Source organism: Salmo salar, chromosome 01 (assembly GCF_965601325.2).
Source record: "Salmo salar chromosome 01, fSalSal1, whole genome shotgun sequence".
In the NCBI taxonomy this organism is placed as follows: Eukaryota; Metazoa; Chordata; class Actinopteri; order Salmoniformes; family Salmonidae; genus Salmo; species Salmo salar.
In genome coordinates, this window is record NC_138291.1 from 36,193,924 (window position 1) to 36,212,500 (window position 18,577).

The window sequence follows — 18,577 nt, forward strand, 5'->3', positions numbered from 1 at the left end:
CACACACACACACACACACACACACACACACACACACACACACACACACACACACACACACACACACACACACACACACACACACACACACACACACACACACACACACACACACACACACACACACACACACACACACCACACTTTCTGCATACTGGAGCTAAGTGACTCTTTTAAGCTATAGACCCTTTAACAACCAGTAGCATCCATCTATGGTCCACATGAACCGTTCTATATGGTTATAGCTCTATGATCTGAACACAATAGCTCCTCTAAGAACTCTCTCTCCTACCACTACACATCCTCATCCTTCACTCTGAACACCCACACCACAGGATTACAGGCAGGCAGGCAGCCTTTCGCGTCAAACCGCTTCACTCTTCTCTCTCCTCATATCAGAAAAATAACACGTTTGCTGTCTCTCTGGCTCCCTGGTTATTGACTGAAGCGACAGTCACACATTATGCATCTAAAAACCCTGTCAGTGTCCCAAATTGCATCCTATTCCATATATAGCACACTACTTTTGATCAGAGGCCTATGTAACCTGGTCAAAAGTAGTGCACTGTAAAGGGAATAGGGTGCCATTTGGGCTCAAGCCCTGAGATCGATACACTTCCCTCCCTCACAGCAGCACTAAGCCTACAGAGCCCCAGTCTCAGCCCTAGAGCCCACATTTAGCATGCAGACTGGAGACACCAGCTCTGTTCAAAAGTAGTGCTCTATATCTGGAATAGGGTGCCATTTGGGATGCATCCAGCGTCAACCATGGAACTCCACAGCCGTAGACCACGTCAGCCAAATTGAGCGTATTGGCAAGGTCTGAAGGGCTTTACCTGTTCTAGTCATTCTATTTCTATGGACACACCAACTTGATATGGCTGAAGAAGGTTTAATCGCAGAAGGAAGGAACACCCGGTTGCGTGGAGGGATTGAATGTTTTAAAAGGTCCCTGGATAGATGGAGAAAGAGCACCAGGAGCTCTACCATCAAGACAGACAGCTGTGTGAAGACAAGCAGGCTGTAGAAACTCGTTTTATCCAATGAAGTCAATTAAATGGCACCCACTGCAGGTGAATGGGTCAAATTAAGCCTGGATTAAACCGGTGTAATCTTAACCTGGATGAGTGAAAATGGTAATCCATGCATTTAGGAAAAAGTACACAAACACTCTCTCACACGCGCACACACACAGCGGGCTAAAAGGGTAGCCAAAAGTGCCTTCATGCAAGGTACAAAGCGCAAGGCACTAATAAAGAGCGATGTGGAGGGTGGGTTTTCAGTTCACAGCAGCACAGAAAGATTCGACATGTTCTTAAAGAAACAGTATCCATTTCACCGGGGCATGAGAGGACAGAGCTGCTTCCTCCTCATCCATTCCTCTCTTTTGTTTTGTTTCTAGTGAAGTCCAAGAGAATGTCAAAGAACACCGGGCTGGCCGTATGACAAGAGAGTGGCCTGTGTGTGTTTGCTGTCAGGGAAGCTTAAAGGAAACCTATTAATAGTCTGTGAAAGCCTTGAGGCCCAGCAGTGAAAGTAACTGGTCTCCACAACACAACAGTCAGTCATGGACAACATAGTCCACAGCCCTTTAACTAAACACAAATAAAATTACAAACGAAAAAAACAAAAACACGGCTAGCCCGTCTGGGACTGGTCTGGCTAACGAGCTATGTATTGTATGGTGGAGGGAGCCCATACGATAAGGCTGTGTGTCTGGTGGATAGAATAGAGCAGCCAGCCAGGGGAAATGATACTGCCTCTTTAATTATGGAGCTGCCTACTCCATAGCTGGCCCACCGAGTCGGGAAGCTCAGTGAGCTAATTGTTTAGCTGTAGCACAAAGGGCCTGAGGACAAAAATAAATAAATGAAACTAAAAACTAAAACAAAACAGAAAATAAGGTGAGCTAGCGAATAGCGGCCGGACAGCCTCCGGTACGGTCCACACATGACTGACTGACTTTAGGAGCACAGACAGACAGAGGGGCAGGCAGGTGGTTGGTGGTGACGGATGGATACATTGACTGTGGAGGAAAAATCAGGCCAAGGCCAGGAGGCGTGATACATCAGTCAGAGTCCAGCGTCAGTGGGCAAAGAGAGAGGCAGCGGAGGGAGAAAAGCGCTACTTACAAACTGAAAACATGGAGTAAAAACCATGATACTGATGAAAGTTAGCATCTGGAGGGCTGCCTTTAAAATAACAAATCAACAAACAACAAAGAACAAAGATTACTTAAAAGAGAAAATTAATTAAAGAGGGAAAATTAAAGAGATACAGCTAGGAGAGAACTTTAAAATGACTTCCACTCAACAACAAAACTGAAGTATACTTAACAGAAACATTTCAAAAGACACTAACATTAGTGAATGCTGAAGTTATTTATGCTAAGTTAGTGCCAGTGAAAATGGATCCACACAATGATTCACGATCAATGTGTCAATCCAATCCATTCTAAACTGTTTCTCCCCTGAAGGTTTTTGTGGTTGCTATTGCCACCAGTGCAAGCTTTTCCTTCCTTAAATCACCTTTATCATGTTCCTTATTTAAACATCAAACATACATTATGATGGCAAACATAAAAACCTTGGACCTCTATTGCAGGTGTAAATACACTGTGGTTATTTGAAGTGCCTCAATCCGATCCTTTATCTAGCAGTAAAACATAAAATGGTACAATGGAAGGTGGCGGGGGAAAGATAGTGGAACACCAAAGGACAAATGAACAGAGTGATGAATAGAAAGAGAAAGCCAGGGGACACAGAGAGCTAGATAGAGGAGAGAACATAACAGGAAGTACTGTGACGTGTGTGTGGAGAGTGAGCGTGCTTGAACGAGTGCGGGTGGGTTTTTACCTGTATTGCCGGTAGAGTGTACCTGTAGTTCTAGTGCCTAACCAAAACCTCTCCTCACACTCTGTATCCTACACTTCCTCTGTTAACCCCAAAACATGCCAACTGAACTGACATCCTGTTTGTCCGAGGTTGTCGTTTCATCCTCTCTGTTTGTGGCTGGTAACAGATAAGTGAACCCCAGTCTGTCTTAAAACCCAGTCAGTCAGATAGATTGACAGGATACGGGGCCGTTCATTCTCCTCTCTTTCACTCTTTCTTTCCTTCTCATATCCTCAGTGTCTGCTGACTCATTCAGTCGAAGCCGGACGCGAAGGCCACTCAGGCAGATTAGGGACTTAACGTCGTCCACTCAGTGTCTCCATGGCGATGGGATGGTGATAGGCTGACAGGATCCTGTTAGGCCCACAGGACTGGACACACCTGACTCACTATTGGGCCAACCCAAATCATACTGTGCTGGCTGGCTTTGATATGTTTTCACCTTGTCCTTTCCAGCATGGTTTTTAGCACTGTTAAGGAACTACACATAGAACGCACACCACACCACAGCCCAGAACACTACAACTACTGTATCTAGAGCTTAATCAGTGAAGTCACTTTCTAGATGGCACCTCATTGCCTATAGTGCAGGGTCAAAACTAGTGCACTATGTAGGGAAAAAGGTGCCATTTTGGACGAGTTAAAAAACACACACTCAGCAAGCATTGTTGTGATTGGGCAGTGAGTCGGGCACACCACAACATGCCATTGGCCGCACGTGGTGCAGAGGAGCATTACTATTGGTGGACTGTCGTCGAGGGATGTGGTCACAGAAAGCATGATGGCCGCCGGCCGGCTTCGGGGGATGCAGAGGGGGGTCGGCCTTGGGGGGTGTGATGGGGGGAGGGTGGTGGGAGGGGCCGGTGTGAAAGAGAGGGGAAGAAGGGGAGGAGGGCTCGGACCCCGAGAGAGAGGAGGAGCCAGAGACTAGAAACAACAGAAAAGTAGAAGATGACAGATATATATATAAAACACAGAACATATGAAGACTGCAGCCTTTCCTTAGCAACAGCTAACTGAAAGTAGAGAAAAATGGCATATCTGACTTAGAGACCTTCCAGTTGATCAGTCTGAGGAGTATTTCTGTCTTTGTGGGGAAAAACTCATTCTGATTGGCTGGGCCTGGCTCTCCCGCCCCTACCCAGTCATGTAAAATCCATAGATTAGGGCCTAACGAATTGACTTAAATTGAATGATTTCCTTATATGTAACTAAAAAAAAATCATTGTTGCATGTTGTGTTTATATTTTTGTTCAGTATACTCTGATACGGTATGGTGTAACACACAGATAAAAGCCTTTATTGTGATTGGAAGGAAAAGCTGTTGGATATTGAACACTGCAGTAAAAAACGTTAATATTTAGAAAATGAAAGATGTTGATCAACGGTCACACACTTTGACAGGATGTAGTCTACAGGGTGTGTCTTCACACCTCTGACAGAGACAGAATGGGGAAATACAAGATGTGATGTTTAAATGTCTGGACAGACTGCATTAGTGACGTTTTCTAGCTGCAATGACAAGAGACCTACATCGAATCCATATGTGTGTGTGATTATATATATATATATATATATATATATATATATATATATAATGTATTTTAATTTTTTTTCTAGAATGCTGAGGAGGCTGGTGAGAGGAGCTATAGGAGGAAGGGCTCATTTTAATGGCTGGAATGGAATAAATCACATCAAACAAATGGAAACCACACGTTGAACTCCATTCCATCAATTCCACTCCAGCCATTACAAAGAGCCCGTCCTCCTATAGCTCCTCCACCAGCCTCCGCTGCTAGAATGGTATTCCTTGGCTGAATCTCCAACCCACCACTTCTACTGCTCTGATCACTCAGTAAAAGGCTGAGTGGTTGTTCGGAGGTTCAGCCCTTAACAACAGCAGCTTGTAGTTTACTCCAGTATGGCCATAAACCCTGTAGCCATGGAGACAGAGAGCAATATACAGGTGTGGTTGTAGATACAGTAGTCATGTTGAGACAGGACACAGTGTGACTACAGTGACATGGATGTACAGTTACCGTAGTAGATTCATGTGTATATATGTAGCTTCTGCTGGAGAGGCTTTAACCTGCATGTCCCTGGGGATTCATTTTAATACATTTTCATGACCTACAGACATTTGAAGGTTTCCGCTTCCCTCATAATGGGATAGCGACCATGTTAAGTAGCCTGGTCACATGATCTGTTGGTTCTCTTGCCAACTCCACTGTCAAGCCCATGATGGCACAAACAGACACACACACTCAGGCTACGTGTTAAGTGTCCTGGGGTAAGCTAGTTTTCTGCTTTATAACTCCTCTCCATTTCTCTATGGTTGTGAGGTAGTGGCAGTGAGGTGAGACTTACCCGTCTCTGGATCACTGAAGTCAGGCAGCGTCATGGCATTGAGAGTCCTTCGGTCTGCTATGGCTCTGTCCAACAGGCTGCTGCCTCGACCTGAATCACTGGATACACACACACAGAAAATAGGTAAAACACCAACTAGAGAGCTAAGCTTCCTGAAAATCCTCCCTGCCCATCTATGCTCTTAGCATGACTGCTGCGCAGGTTAAGAGCTGTGTTTTTGTCTGTCTTAGGTAAGATTCACAGTTACTGCATGGGATAGGTGATGAAACCGAGAGCAACGCTCCAAGTTTAGGAAGGGGTAAGGTAGCGGGCAGCGGACTGAGTCTGCCTCTGCTACAAAGACTAATGCAAAATCCAGTTCATGAAACAGAAGGATGGACTGGATAGTCACGAAGTTGGAGATATCCCCTAGTCAAATGTCACAGGGACAGTTAAACATTCTGATGCATTGTTCTGGGTGGATTACTGGTCCCTGTCTGAACTCCTGCATCTTTCTACTCATTCTGTCATATCCAGGAAAATCACAGCCACGAGCGAAAGGAGTGCAGAGTCCAGTTCTGTCTGTCGTTTGTTCGGGACGGTATATTTCAACAGCATTGACGGGAAACGCAGAGGCAGTAAAACTCAAAATGCGAGACAGAGGAACCGCCATTAAAACAGAGCTCCTGACGAACTTTAACACAGCAATGTGTTGGCTGAGGTAAACGCTATTTCACCGTCTATAATGACCAGCGAGTATACACAGACAATACATTATATGAATAGTAGGGCGACAGTAGCCTCGGCCCCTGTCTATGGGGGGTGGGTGAGTGCAGCAGAGGACCAGGAGGAAAGGAGTCTGGTTACTTGTAATTGATCTCCGTGGACTAAACTTCTTCAGTTTAACGATAGTCTGGTGAGGGACTGATCTGTCCACACTGACTCGCTCTCTCTCTGCTGCATGGCTACCATTAGCTGCAGACGAGCTGTGTCCCAAACAGCACCATATCCATATTGTAGTTCACCACTTTTGACAGGAGTCCATAGTGTAGTGCACTAACTAGGGAATAGGCACCATTTGGGTTACGGCTATATGAGATTCACTAACCGTAAGGAAGGGAGTCTACTGATGTAATACGTCATTTAGCTCAATCAATCAACATTGTATTTATAAAAACCTTTTTATATCAATAGTAGTTACAAAGTGCTTTCCAGTACTCTGCTCTCAGGCCTGTGTTTCTCTAAGCAAAGCTTTAGTGAATTTTTTAAAGCGTCTTAAAAAGCCATGGATAAAAAAATAAAAATCAGGGAAGCAGTGCTGCTCGATCTCTCGTGATAGTTAATACCGGTGTTTTGCAGGAGATTGTGGCTAAAGTCGGTGCACATATTTACAAAAGGAGATCGTGATAATGCACATTTGGCCCCAGACTCAGACCAGTCTCACTCGCTCAGTCCTTTTCTGACATTCCAAAACACTACATTATACGGCATAATATTCCTGAAGGTGGTTTGTAATACTGCAGGTTGCAATGGTAGTGTGTCCAACATATTTTACTGCTATTTTCATACACAGTTCCGTTCTATCTAGCGGACAAAACATGTTGCCTGCGTAATGGGTACTACTATACTGTACCTGGGGTTGGTGAGGTTGTAACAGGACTTCCAGATCTGCAGCATGTGTTTGCAGGTGAGCAGAGCCTCCTCAGGTCCTCGACACAATGTCTCCAGCTTCACCTTGGTGAACAACAGGCTGCGGGGAGACACCCAGTTATCTACAGCGTGGACTCTCTGCATCTCTATATAATGATACAACTCAGATAAAAACGTGTAGTAATACAGGCGGTGTGGGAGAAATGTCGTATTTTCCACCCAGCACCAAAGCAATGTGTACACAATGTTGTGAGGTTGCAGAGAGAGGTGAGCACTGCTACACACTCCATCGTCAACGAGTAGCATTAGAATTGTACCTCCAGGGTGCCTGGGAGGAGATCTAGCGGAGGAGGGGTGCATTCACCAAGAGGAGAGAAGCGTTTGATGAAAGCCTATGTGGACACTAATTCGCTCCCAGAGAGAGAGTAGAGTGTCAGAGTGAGAAAATTCCATTGGTGAGGGGTGGTGGACAGTGCTGTGAATTAAGTTTCCATTTATAGACCCCTCCCCCATCTCACCCAGCCTTCTCTCCTAGGCTAACGCGTTCCTCCCAGTGCAGCACTGTGATATAAATACAACACGACCTTACCGTCACCTTTCCATCTCCTCCTCATCCCAACATACACACAACCGCCCTCCCTTCCCAATTTGTAATTTTTTTTATGAAAATAAAACACTAATATATATTGAATACATACAGTTGAAGTCGGACGTTTACATACACTTAGGTTGGAGTCGTTAAAACTCGTTTTTCATCCTCTCCACAAATTTCTTGTTAACAAACTATAGTTTTGGCAAGTCGGTCAGGACATCTACTTTGTGTATGACACAAGTAATTTTTCCAACAATTGTTTACAGACAGATTATTTCACTTATAATTCACTGTATCACAATTCCAGTGGGTCAGAAGTTAACATACACTAAGTTGACTGTGCCTTTAAACAGCTTGGAAAATTCCAGAAAATGATGTCATGGCTTTAGAAGCTTTTGATAAGCTAATTGACAAAATTTGAGTCAATTGGAGGTGTACCTGTGGATGTATTTCAAGGTCTACCTTCAAACTCAGTGCCTCCTTGCTTGACATTATGGGAAAATCTAAAGAAATCAGCCAAGACTTCAGAAAAACAATTGTAGACATCCAGAAGTCTGATTCATCCTTGGGAGCAATTTCCAAACGTCGTGGTACCGGCCGTACAAACAATAGTACGCAAGTATAAACACCATGGGACCACGCAGCCGTCATACAGCTGAGGAAGGAGAAGCGTTCGGTCTCCTAGAGATGAACGTACTTTGGTGCAATAAAAGTGCATAATCAATCCCAGAACAACAGCAAAGGACCTTGTGAAGATGCTGGAGGAAACGGGTACAAAAGTATCTATATCCACAGTAAAACGAGTCCTATATTGACATAACATGAAAGGCCGCTCAGCAAGGAAGAAGCCACTGCTCCAAAACCGCCATAAAAAAGCCAGACTACGGTTTGCAACTGCACATGGGGAATGAAATCGTACTTTTTGGAGAAATGTCCTCTGGTCTGATGAAACAAAAATAGAACTGTTTGGCCATAATGACCATCTTTATGTTTGGAGGAAAAAGGGGGAGGCTTACAAGCCGAAGAACACCATCCCAACCGTGAAGCACGAGGGTGGCAGCATCATGTTGTGTTGGTGCTTTGCTGCAGGAGGGACTGGTGCACTTCACAAAATAGATGGCATCATGAGGGAGGGAAATTCTGTGGCTATATTGAAGCAACATCTCAAGACATCAGTCAGGAAGTTAAAGCTTGGTCGCAAATGGGTCTTCCAAATGGACAATGACCCCAAGCATACTTCCAAAGTTGTGGCAAAATGGCTTAAGGACAACAAAGTCAAGGTATTGGAGTAGCCATCACTTCAATCCTATAGAAAATGTGTAGGCAGAACTGAAAAAGCGTGTGCGAGCAAGGAGGCCTACAAACCTGACTCAGTTACACCAGCTCTGTCAGGAGGAATGGGCCAAAATTCACGCAACTTATTGTGGGAAGCTTGTGGAAGGCTACCCGAAATGTTTGACCCAAGTTAAACAATTTAAAGGCAATGCTACCAAATATTAATTGAGTGTATGAAAACTTCTGACCCACCTGGAATGTGATGAAAGAAATAAAAGCTGCAATAAAATCATTCTCTCTACTATTATTCTGACATTTCACATTCTTAAAATAAAGTGGTGATCCTAACTGACCTAAGACAGGGAATTCTTACTGGGATTACATGTCAGGAATTGTGAAAAACTGAGTTTAAATGTATTTGGCTAAGGTGTATGTAAACGTCTGGCTTCAACTGTAAGTATTCACACCCCTGAGTCAATACATGCTAGAATCATCTTTGGCAGCGATTACAGCTGTGTCTTTCTCGGTAAGTCTCAGAGGTTTCCCCACCTGGATTGTACAATATTTGCATATTATTCTTTAAAAAAATAATCAAGCTCTGTCAAGTTGGTTGTTTATCATTGTAGACAGCCATTTTCAAGTCTTGCCATAGATTTTCAAGACGATTTAAGTCAAAACTGCAACTACGCTGCTCAGGAACATTCAACGTCATCTTGGTAAGCTACTCCAGTGTATATTTGGCCTTGTGTTTTAGGTTATTGACCTGCTGAAAGGTGAATTTGTCTCCCAGTGTCTGTTGGAAAGCAGACTGAACCAGGTTTTCCTCTAAGATTTTGCCTGGACTTAGCTCTATTCCGTTGCTTTTTATCCCCCTAAAAACTCCCTAGTCCTTGCCGATGACAAGCATACCCATAACATGATGCAGCCACCACCATGCTTGAAAATATTAAGAGTGGTACTCTTGGATTTGCCCGAAACATAACACTTTGTATTCAGGACATAAAGTTAATTTCTTTGCCAAATGTTTTGCAGTTTTACTATAGTGCCTTACAAACAGGATGCATGTTTTAGAATATTTTTATTCTGTACAGGTTTCCTTCTTTTTGCTCTGTCATTTAGGTTAGTATTGTGGAGTAATTACAATGTTGTTGAGCCATCCTCACTTTTCTCCTATCACAGCCATTAAACTCTGTTTTAAAGTCACCATTGGCCTCATGGAAAATCCTTCAGCGGTTTTCTTCCTCTCTGGCAACTGAGTTTTATAGTGACTGGGTGCATTGATACACCATCCAAAGTGTAATTAATAACTTCACTATGCTCAAAGGGATATTCAATGTTTGCTTATTCAGGTGCCCTTATTTGCGAGGCATTGGAAAACCTCCCTGGTCTTTGTGGTTGAATCTGTGTTTGAAATTCACTGCTCGACAGAGGGACCTTAACAGATGTATGTATGAACTACAGAGACGAGGTAGTCATTCAAATATCATGTTAAACACTAATATTGCACACAGAGTGAGTCCACGTAACTTATGTGACTTGTTAAGTATAACAAGGCTTGCCATAACAAAGGGGTTAAAGAGTCAAGACATTTCAACTTTTCATTTTTAATGAATTAGTTAAAACAATTCTAAAAACATAATTCCAATTTGACATTATGAGGTATTGTGTGTAGGCCAGTGACACAAAATGTCAATTTAATCAAATTTTAAATTCAGGCTGTAACACAAGGCACAGTAAATATTCACAGAACTCACCCTCGGCGTCATGTTTTTACACGCACACACAGGCGTGCGCACACACACACACACACACACTTCACTCTCCCCCAGGGAAAGCCGAAGCGCAATCAAGCTTGTGTAAAAACAGGGCAAAAAAAAAGAATACAAAATTGGAAAATGAAAAAGCGTGTTCTTTTTAATGTTATGTAAGTGGCTGAGGCAGAGATACCGAGGCACAGAAGCCAATACTGTGGTGCCCTGAGGGTACAGCAGACTAAATCTATTAGAGATTGTGAAATTCAAACACCGGAAACAAACAGAGCAGGGAAAAGAGAGAAGGAAAAAAATGAGGATCTCAGAGTTACGTAGAGTCAGCGGTGTGAGAGTGGCAGGGTTTGTGCACAAATTAACCATCAGACAGAGGAGATGGAGAGACGGCAAAGGAAAAAGCAAACGTAGAAATAATCTGTATAGCTAGCACTCTGATTTCCATCAGTAACTAACACACAACTCTGAAAATACAATTCATTGGAAATTGCTGTCTCTCTCTGCCGCCAAAATAACCAAGCGGATCTGTGTGCCGGTCTGTGTGTGTGTGTGTGTGTGTGTGTGGAGATGGCTGGCATGCCGTACCCACTGCCCACTCCCTCTGCCCTTCCTGGTAGCAAACCCCCCCATCCCCAGCCATCACACTGGTCTAATTAAGGATGCCAGGTGCTGATCTCCCTGATGCCCAGGACAATGTTAATAACACACTGAGCAGAGTGGCATGCTGACTGATCCTTTGGTTAATGTGTTTGTTCACATGCCAGCGCCAACGTTATAGACTAATGCCTCTGTGATGGCCTGCGTGAGTATGAGGAGTTTACATTTACATTTTAGTCATTTAGCAGACGCTCTTATCCAGAGCGACTTACAGTAGTGAATGCACACATTTCATATTTTTTTTTTATCCGTACCGGTCCCCCGTTTAGAGTGAGTATGAGGAGTTTAGAGTGAGTATGAGGAGTTTCGAGTGAGTATGAAGAGTTTCGAGTGAGTATGAGGAGTTTCGAGTGAGTATGAGGAGTTTAGAGTGAGTATGAGGAGTTTAGAGTGAGTATGAGGAGTTTAGAGTGAGTATGAGGAGTTTAGAGTGAGTATGAGGAGTTTAGAGTGAGTATGAGGAGTTTAGAGTGAGTATGAGGAGTTTAGAGTGAGTATGAGGAGTTTAGAGTGAGTATGAGAGTCCGATGTGGAGAAAGATTCCAGACTCACATGAAGCTTTCTGGGTACTCGCTGAGTGCCATCTCGATGATGTTGAGAGCGTCGTGGTAGTGTTTCTGGGCCGACAGCAGCAGGGCCAGCAGGTGGAGAGAGTGCACGTCGTCTCCCTGCAGCTGCAGAGCCTGACGCACGTACCCCAGCGCCTCCGGGATCTACAGCACACAGATCACATACACCACCGGTCATCCACAGCCAGAGGTGCTGCTATCTGGCCATGCTGGAGAGGACACAAGTATATAGGTACCCTAAACTTCACCCCTACTACATCTGAACTCTTTATTTGGCTAAAGTTACAGTAGAAAGCACTTCTGACCACAAATGTCATTTTAATCACAAACCCCTAACCCAATGGTTCCCATCTCCAGTCCTCCTGTACACCAAACAGCAGTCCCGGACAAATACCTGACTCATTGAGGGCCTGATGATTAGTTGACAAGTTGAATAGAGGTGTGCTTGTCCAGAGCTACAATAAAACATGTGTACTGTTGGGGGTACTGGAGGACAGGAGTTGTGAACCACTGCCCTAACCTAATTTAGGGCAAACAGCTCATGTACTTGCTCAGCAGTTTTTATGTATTCCACCCCCCCCCCCAACGAACATCTTGTGAAAACCAATTACAGACATAACAGGGTTATATCTATGCTCTCGCAGCTCGGGCCAATCACACGTCTGAAGGAGTAGATACATGCTCAAAAACAGCTTACTCGTTAACACCTGCTTCCATCTACCCACTAATGACTAATATAAGGTCCTTTACATTTGTCTTCCACTTCCGAAAATCAATGGTATATGTTAGCTGTGAGTGTGTGTGTGTGTGTGTGTGTGTGTGTGTGTGTGTGTGTGTGTGTGTGTGTGTGTGTGTGTGTGTGTGTGAGAGAATCAATACTGGCCAACAGATGGAATCTAATCAGAGACTACATTTGGTATTAGAGGCACCTGGGGGTTTTATAATAATACAGTACAATGGTTGTCTATCACTGAATGTAATTACAATTCACAATCCCTCTCTATCCTCTCCTCTCCACTCCCCTCTCCAGACCTGCTCCCGTCAGAAATACACCCTTGACATTTCCGTCTCATGGTTTTTAAATCAATTTTAATGTCACATTATTTCCAGACTCCCCGTGTCTCAAACCAACACTTTATTTGGGTCTTTATCACCATGGAAACAGTCCCGGTCTCTGTATCAGCGGTTAGATGTCATCTCTCTCTCTCTGATGGGAGGATCGACAAGAGATTACAGAGGAAGGACAGGGAGATGACAGAGAAAAAATGAGAAAGACACACGGGGGGGTATAGAGAGGAGAGTATAGAGTTGAGAAAGAGAGAAAATACATGGAGAGAGAGAGAGACCGAAAGAGACAGAAGAGAGAGAGAAAGAGCGAGTTTACATTGACCTTAGATTGACCCGTGTGAAAGATGAGCACCTTTACCTGGTAGGGGGTTGAAGCACTGAGCGGACACACACACACACACACACACACACACACCTATCTACAGGGAGTATCAGTGTTGCTAAACCAGCTCCGACACGCAGAGAAGCTCATTAGTCCCATCCTGACTCTGAGCCACAGGTGTGTGTGTGTGTGTGTGTGTGTGTGTGTGTGTGTGTGTGTGTGGGTGGCCTTACCTGCCGTGACACAGCCAGCTGCAGGGCCAGGTAGAAGGCAGCCAGGTGGTCTGTGGGGGACAAGCTCTGGGCTCTGAAACAGAGATGAGGAGTAGTGAGTGAGTAGATACAAAGTGTCCTTCAAATACTATCAGCAGGCACCACTGATCCACTATGGCATTATAAAAATATATATATACACACTTGCATGACTGCTGCTGAGAATGCTGATCGCTTGCAGTTTCATAAAGCAGGGAAATGAATGCCCTCACCGGGATGTTTTTAACCACTATCCTACAGTATCAGGTCCTATTACACTGGAACCACCAGGGGACTAACCTAGAGTGAGTGAGGTATCCATCCATCCAATCCCCTACTGAACCAGCCTCCCCAAGCCCTGCCCTGTCTTGGCCTGCCCCAAACCACTTGAGGTGGGCTTAAATGGTTCTCTCCAAACGATCTCTGTGCTTTAACAGGCTCTTTTACACCAGTGCCTAGTTAATGTGTCAGGAGAGTGGTGTGAGACTGAGGAAGATTCAACCTCCATTAGGGGAGCAGAGGCAGGGACAGAGACAGGAAAGAGGAGACACAGGAATGGGATGGGGTTCAGGGGACAAGGAGAGTGGTGTCAGACGACACCACCATTAGAGAGACAGCAGGGGCAGGGAGACAGGGACAGGGGAGACACCCGAGAGAGGGGATGGCCGACAGGGATGTCCATATTGCCTAATTCTTTAAAAACAGGAGGTACGGGGACTCACCTCTGGAATGCACCCAGGGCCTTCCTCTGATACTCCTCCTGCATCCCCCGTAGGGACGCTGTAGGGAGGGAGAGAGAGAGACAGGAAGGGGATGAGGGGTGTGGGAGACGGAGAGGAAATATGAAAAGAGAAAGTGGACAAACAGCAGGAGAGAAAGGAGTAAACAGAGGAGAGAACAGAGAAGGCAGCAGATGGGAGAGCCACATCAATTGAGTGAGCATTTAAGAGCGAGTGAAATGGAGAGAGACAGAGAAGGAAATGGAGTGAAGAACAGACGGGAGGAGAGGAAGGAGATTGAGAGAAGGCAAGAGAATGAGAAAGAAAAAGGGAGAGTGATTAGGTTCAGGAGGAAGGGAAGGGTGCTTACATTAGGCTTCGTTAAGTCATAAATATTCAGCTTGTGTACGCCATATGTTACAGTGGAGATAAGCTGAATGTGGGAGTGAGAGGAGAGCAATGTAGGACTGCCATACACCAGAGATAGTCAGTGGCTGATAGTGTGTCTGGGTGAGGTGTGACTGATAACTGTGGACATTAATGTGTTAAGGTCATGTCACATTAACAATCCTTAAAAATCCTTCCTCTCCTTACCTCCCTCTGACCTAAAAGAACTGAGCAGATGAAAGCAATCCTACTGATTTTCCACCATTGCTTTTACCCGTCGAATCAGTGCAAATGAAAGGGAGGAGACGAGCTCTGGCCCTAGGTGGAATACTGTACGATGTCAGTGGCTGAAAGTGGGAGCGGTCCCTCACCGTCTGTAGCCTTGAGGCTATACACCAGGCCGATGGCTAGGTAACCTTTAGCTCGGAACTCTGAGGCCTTCTCCCCCATGTCCACCACCATCTTAGCAAAACACTCTCCTTCCTCCAGCTAGACAGAACGAGAGAGCGATTATTAGAGTCTTATAATGTAGAAAGTTAATCACATGGGGAAAATGATTAAATTATTTCTATGAGAGATATGCGAGGGTCGTTGCTGGGCTTGTTGTTGTCTCTCACCCAATGGAGTGCTCCGATGCACAGCTTGACAGCTAGCAGGGGAATGGTTGGGTCATCCGGCTTCAGACGGATACACTCCTTCAGTACCTTTACCGCTCGGGCCGACTGCACGCACACACACACACACACACACACACACGGTCAAGGACAGAGTAATGCTGTACATAAATGAAATAAACATGATGTCACAGTAGTGATGTCAGACTTACCTTCCCAGCAGCCATCAGTGAAAGGGCCAGCTGGTACCAGAGATGGAACTCCTCAAAGGCAAACTTCATGGCCCTCTCAAGACACTGCAGACGCAAGACAAAGGTCAATAAGACTCACTTGATATCACATTTACATGTCAATTAAAATAGAGAAATATCTGAATTAATACATTACTCAGGCATTACAATGTTACTCAAGAAAGTAAATACATTTTGAGAGTGTCTAAGTCAAACCCATGAAAGGCTTTATTTGAACAGCCTTTGGAGCCTTAGTTTTGATGTCTTCATGTAGAAAATAGTAAAAATAAAGAAAAACCCTTGAATGAGTAGGTGTGTCCAAACTTTTGACTGGTACTGTATACAAAAAAAATACATAATAAATCACCTCAAGGAACAAGGTGAAGTGGCAGGCAGGGAGACATATTTAGATCAACCCAGAGTGTGTGTGTATTTGGAGTATGTTGTGGTTGGAGGACGGCAGGCTGTGGCCACAGCAGATTGTGGCTGTAGTAGGTTGTAACTGCAGGAGGTTGCTGCTGCAGGAGGTTGCTGCTGCAGGAGGTTGCGGCAGCAGGAAGCCGTGTCTGCAGCATTGCAAGGAGCTGCTCTGAAAGGGTTTCTAGGCAGGCTGTGGGGGTATTAGGACTAATCACACACAAAGAGCTTACTGGGGACATTTTAATTGAACAGGGTGGCAGGGTGGCCCAGGCAGAACAATCAAAGGCAGATTAAAAGGCAGTGTAACACACACACACACACACACACACACACATACCACACACACACTTAAAGCCAGAGGACAGCGGAAGACAAGCAAGGAAGGAGACGGGCCTGTATAATGCTCCAAAGTGTGTTTCAATACAGGCAGATGACTAAAGGCAGCATTTTAAGACACAGGGCTAACACAAACACAACGTTGATAATTCAATACCATACTTTATAGAGCCTTGGCACAAAATACTCCCCCAGGCTGCTTGTTGTTTTCACAAGCCAAACCATTGGCTTTCTCTGATATCACAACCTTGATCAACACAATTTTCTCTCTCAAGGAGAAACAAAGGTTTTTTTTCAAAAGTGTTTTGGATTAGTGTTTCTGATGACTGCAGTAACAGTGTCTTGGAGTCTCTGCAGTTAGTGAGACTTTGTGCTTTATCTCTTGTTCAGTAAGAGAGAGAGAGCAGCGCTGGGGGATGGAGGGATTGACTTCAGAGGGCCTCCAGATCAATGAGATTAGATCCATTCAGCCATCGACCGGACCGCAGGACGGCTCCCGGTTCCAGACACAGTAAATGAAGAGTGGCAGCTAAGGTTTCCAGGGCAACGATAGGACGTGATTGGTCCCAGTGGGCCTTTTCGAGTGTTCCCACGGTTACTGATGGGGTGGTTAGGGGATAGGTGTGTGTGTGTGTAGGATAAGTGTGTGTGTGTGTGTGTGTATGTGTAGGATAAGTGTGTGTGTGTGTGTGTACACACACACACACACACACACACACACACACACACACACACACACACACACACCACACACACACACACACACACACACACACACACACACACACACACACACACACACACACCCAGTCAAAAGTTTGGACAAACCTACTCATTCATGTAGTAACCAAAAAAAGAGATTCTTCAAAGTAGCCACCCTTTGCCTTGACAGCTTTGCACACTCTTGGCTTTCTCTCAACCAGCTTCATGAGGTAGTCACCTGGAACGCATTTCAATTAACAGGTGTGCCTTGTTAAAAAGTTCATTTGTGGAATTTCTTTCATTCTTAATGTGTTTAAGCCAATCAGTGTTGTGACAAGGTAAGGGTGGCATACAGAAGATAGCCCTATTTGGTAAAAGATCTAGTCCATATTATGGCAAGAACAGCTCAAATAAGCAAAGAGAAACGGCAGTCCATCATTACTTTAAGACATGAATGTCATTCCATGCAGAACATTTCAACAACTTTGAAAGTTTCTTCAAGTGCAGTCGCAAAAACCATCAAGCGCTATGATGAAACTGGCTCTCATGAGGACCGCCACAGGAAAGGAAGACCCAGAGTTACCTCTGCTGCAAAGGATAAGTTCATTAGAGTTACCAGCCTCAGAAATTGCAGCCCCAAAAAAATGCTTCACCGAGTTCAAGTAACAGACACATCTCAACATCAACTGTTCAGAGGAGACTGCGTGAATCAGGCCTTCATGGTCGAATTACGGCAAAGAGCAAAGAAACCACTACTAAAGACACCAATAAGAAGAGAAGACTTGCTTGGGCGAAGAAAGCAATGGACATTAGACCGGTGGAAATCTGTCTGATGAGTCCAAATTTGAGATTTTTGGTTCCAACCACTGTGTATTGTGAGATGCAGAGTAGGTGAACGGATGATCTCCGCATGTGTGGCTCCCACCGTGAAGCAAGGAGGAGGTGGTATGTTGGTGTGCTTTGCTGGTGACATTGTCTGTGATTTATTTCGAATTCAAGGCACACATCAAATCAAATGTTATGTCACATGCGCCGAATACAACAGGTGTAGACCTTACCATGAAATGCTTACAAGCCCTTAACCAACAACGCAGTTCAAGAAATAGAGTTAAGAAAATACTTACAAAATAAACTAAAGTGAAAAAAAAAGTGGATCAAAAAGGAACAAAATAACAATAAAGAGGCTGTATACAGAGTCAATGTGCGGGGATAGAGGTTAGTCGGGGTAATTTTAGGTAATTCTAGGTAAAAGTGAATATGCATAGATAATAAACAGTGAGTAGCAGCAGTGTAAAACAAGGGGGGGGGGGGCAATGTAAATAGTCCAGGTGGCCATTTGATTAATTGTTCAGCAGTCTTATGGCTTGGGGGTAGAAGCTGTTAAGGAGCCTTTTGGTCCTAGACTTGGCGCTCCAGGACCTCTTGCCGTGCGGTAAGCAGAGAGTCTATGACTTGGGTGACTGAAGTCTTTGACCGCCTAGTATATACAGTTGAAGTCAGAAGTTTACATACACCTTAGGCAAATACATTTAAACTGTTGTGTCATACGCAAACTTGATGATTGTGTTGGAGGCGTGGGTGGCCACGCATGTCATGGGTGAACAGGGAGTACAGGAGGGGGCTGAGCACGCACCCTTGTGTGGGCCGTGTTGAGGATCAGTGAAGTGGAAATGTTAATTTCCTACCTTCACCACCTGGGAGCGGCCCGTCAGGAAGTCCAGGACCCAGTTGCACAGGGCAGGATTCAGACCCAGGGCCCCGAGCTTAATGATGAGCATG

At 44.7% G+C, this 18,577-nt stretch overlaps 1 protein-coding gene across 2 annotated transcripts in view; it reads right to left on the reverse strand.

Moving 5' to 3' along the window:
• ttc7b (tetratricopeptide repeat domain 7B) overlaps positions 1-18,577 on the reverse strand; it is a 63,119-nt gene that overhangs the window by 13,626 nt on the left and 30,916 nt on the right. The window contains exons 10-18 of one of the 2 annotated variants that reach the window (XM_014193280.3): positions 15,323-15,406; positions 15,114-15,218; positions 14,868-14,985; positions 14,113-14,170; positions 13,373-13,445; positions 11,733-11,893; positions 6,874-6,990; positions 5,262-5,359; positions 3,633-3,821 (exon numbers count right to left, since the gene is read on the reverse strand). In XM_014193280.3, the coding sequence (XP_014048755.1) occupies positions 3,633-3,821; positions 5,262-5,359; positions 6,874-6,990; positions 11,733-11,893; positions 13,373-13,445; positions 14,113-14,170; positions 14,868-14,985; positions 15,114-15,218; positions 15,323-15,406 (1,003 nt within the window). The remainder of the gene's footprint in view (positions 1-3,632; positions 3,822-5,261; positions 5,360-6,873; positions 6,991-11,732; positions 11,894-13,372; positions 13,446-14,112; positions 14,171-14,867; positions 14,986-15,113; positions 15,219-15,322; positions 15,407-18,577) is intronic. The other variant, XM_014193288.3, reaches the window with a different exon arrangement.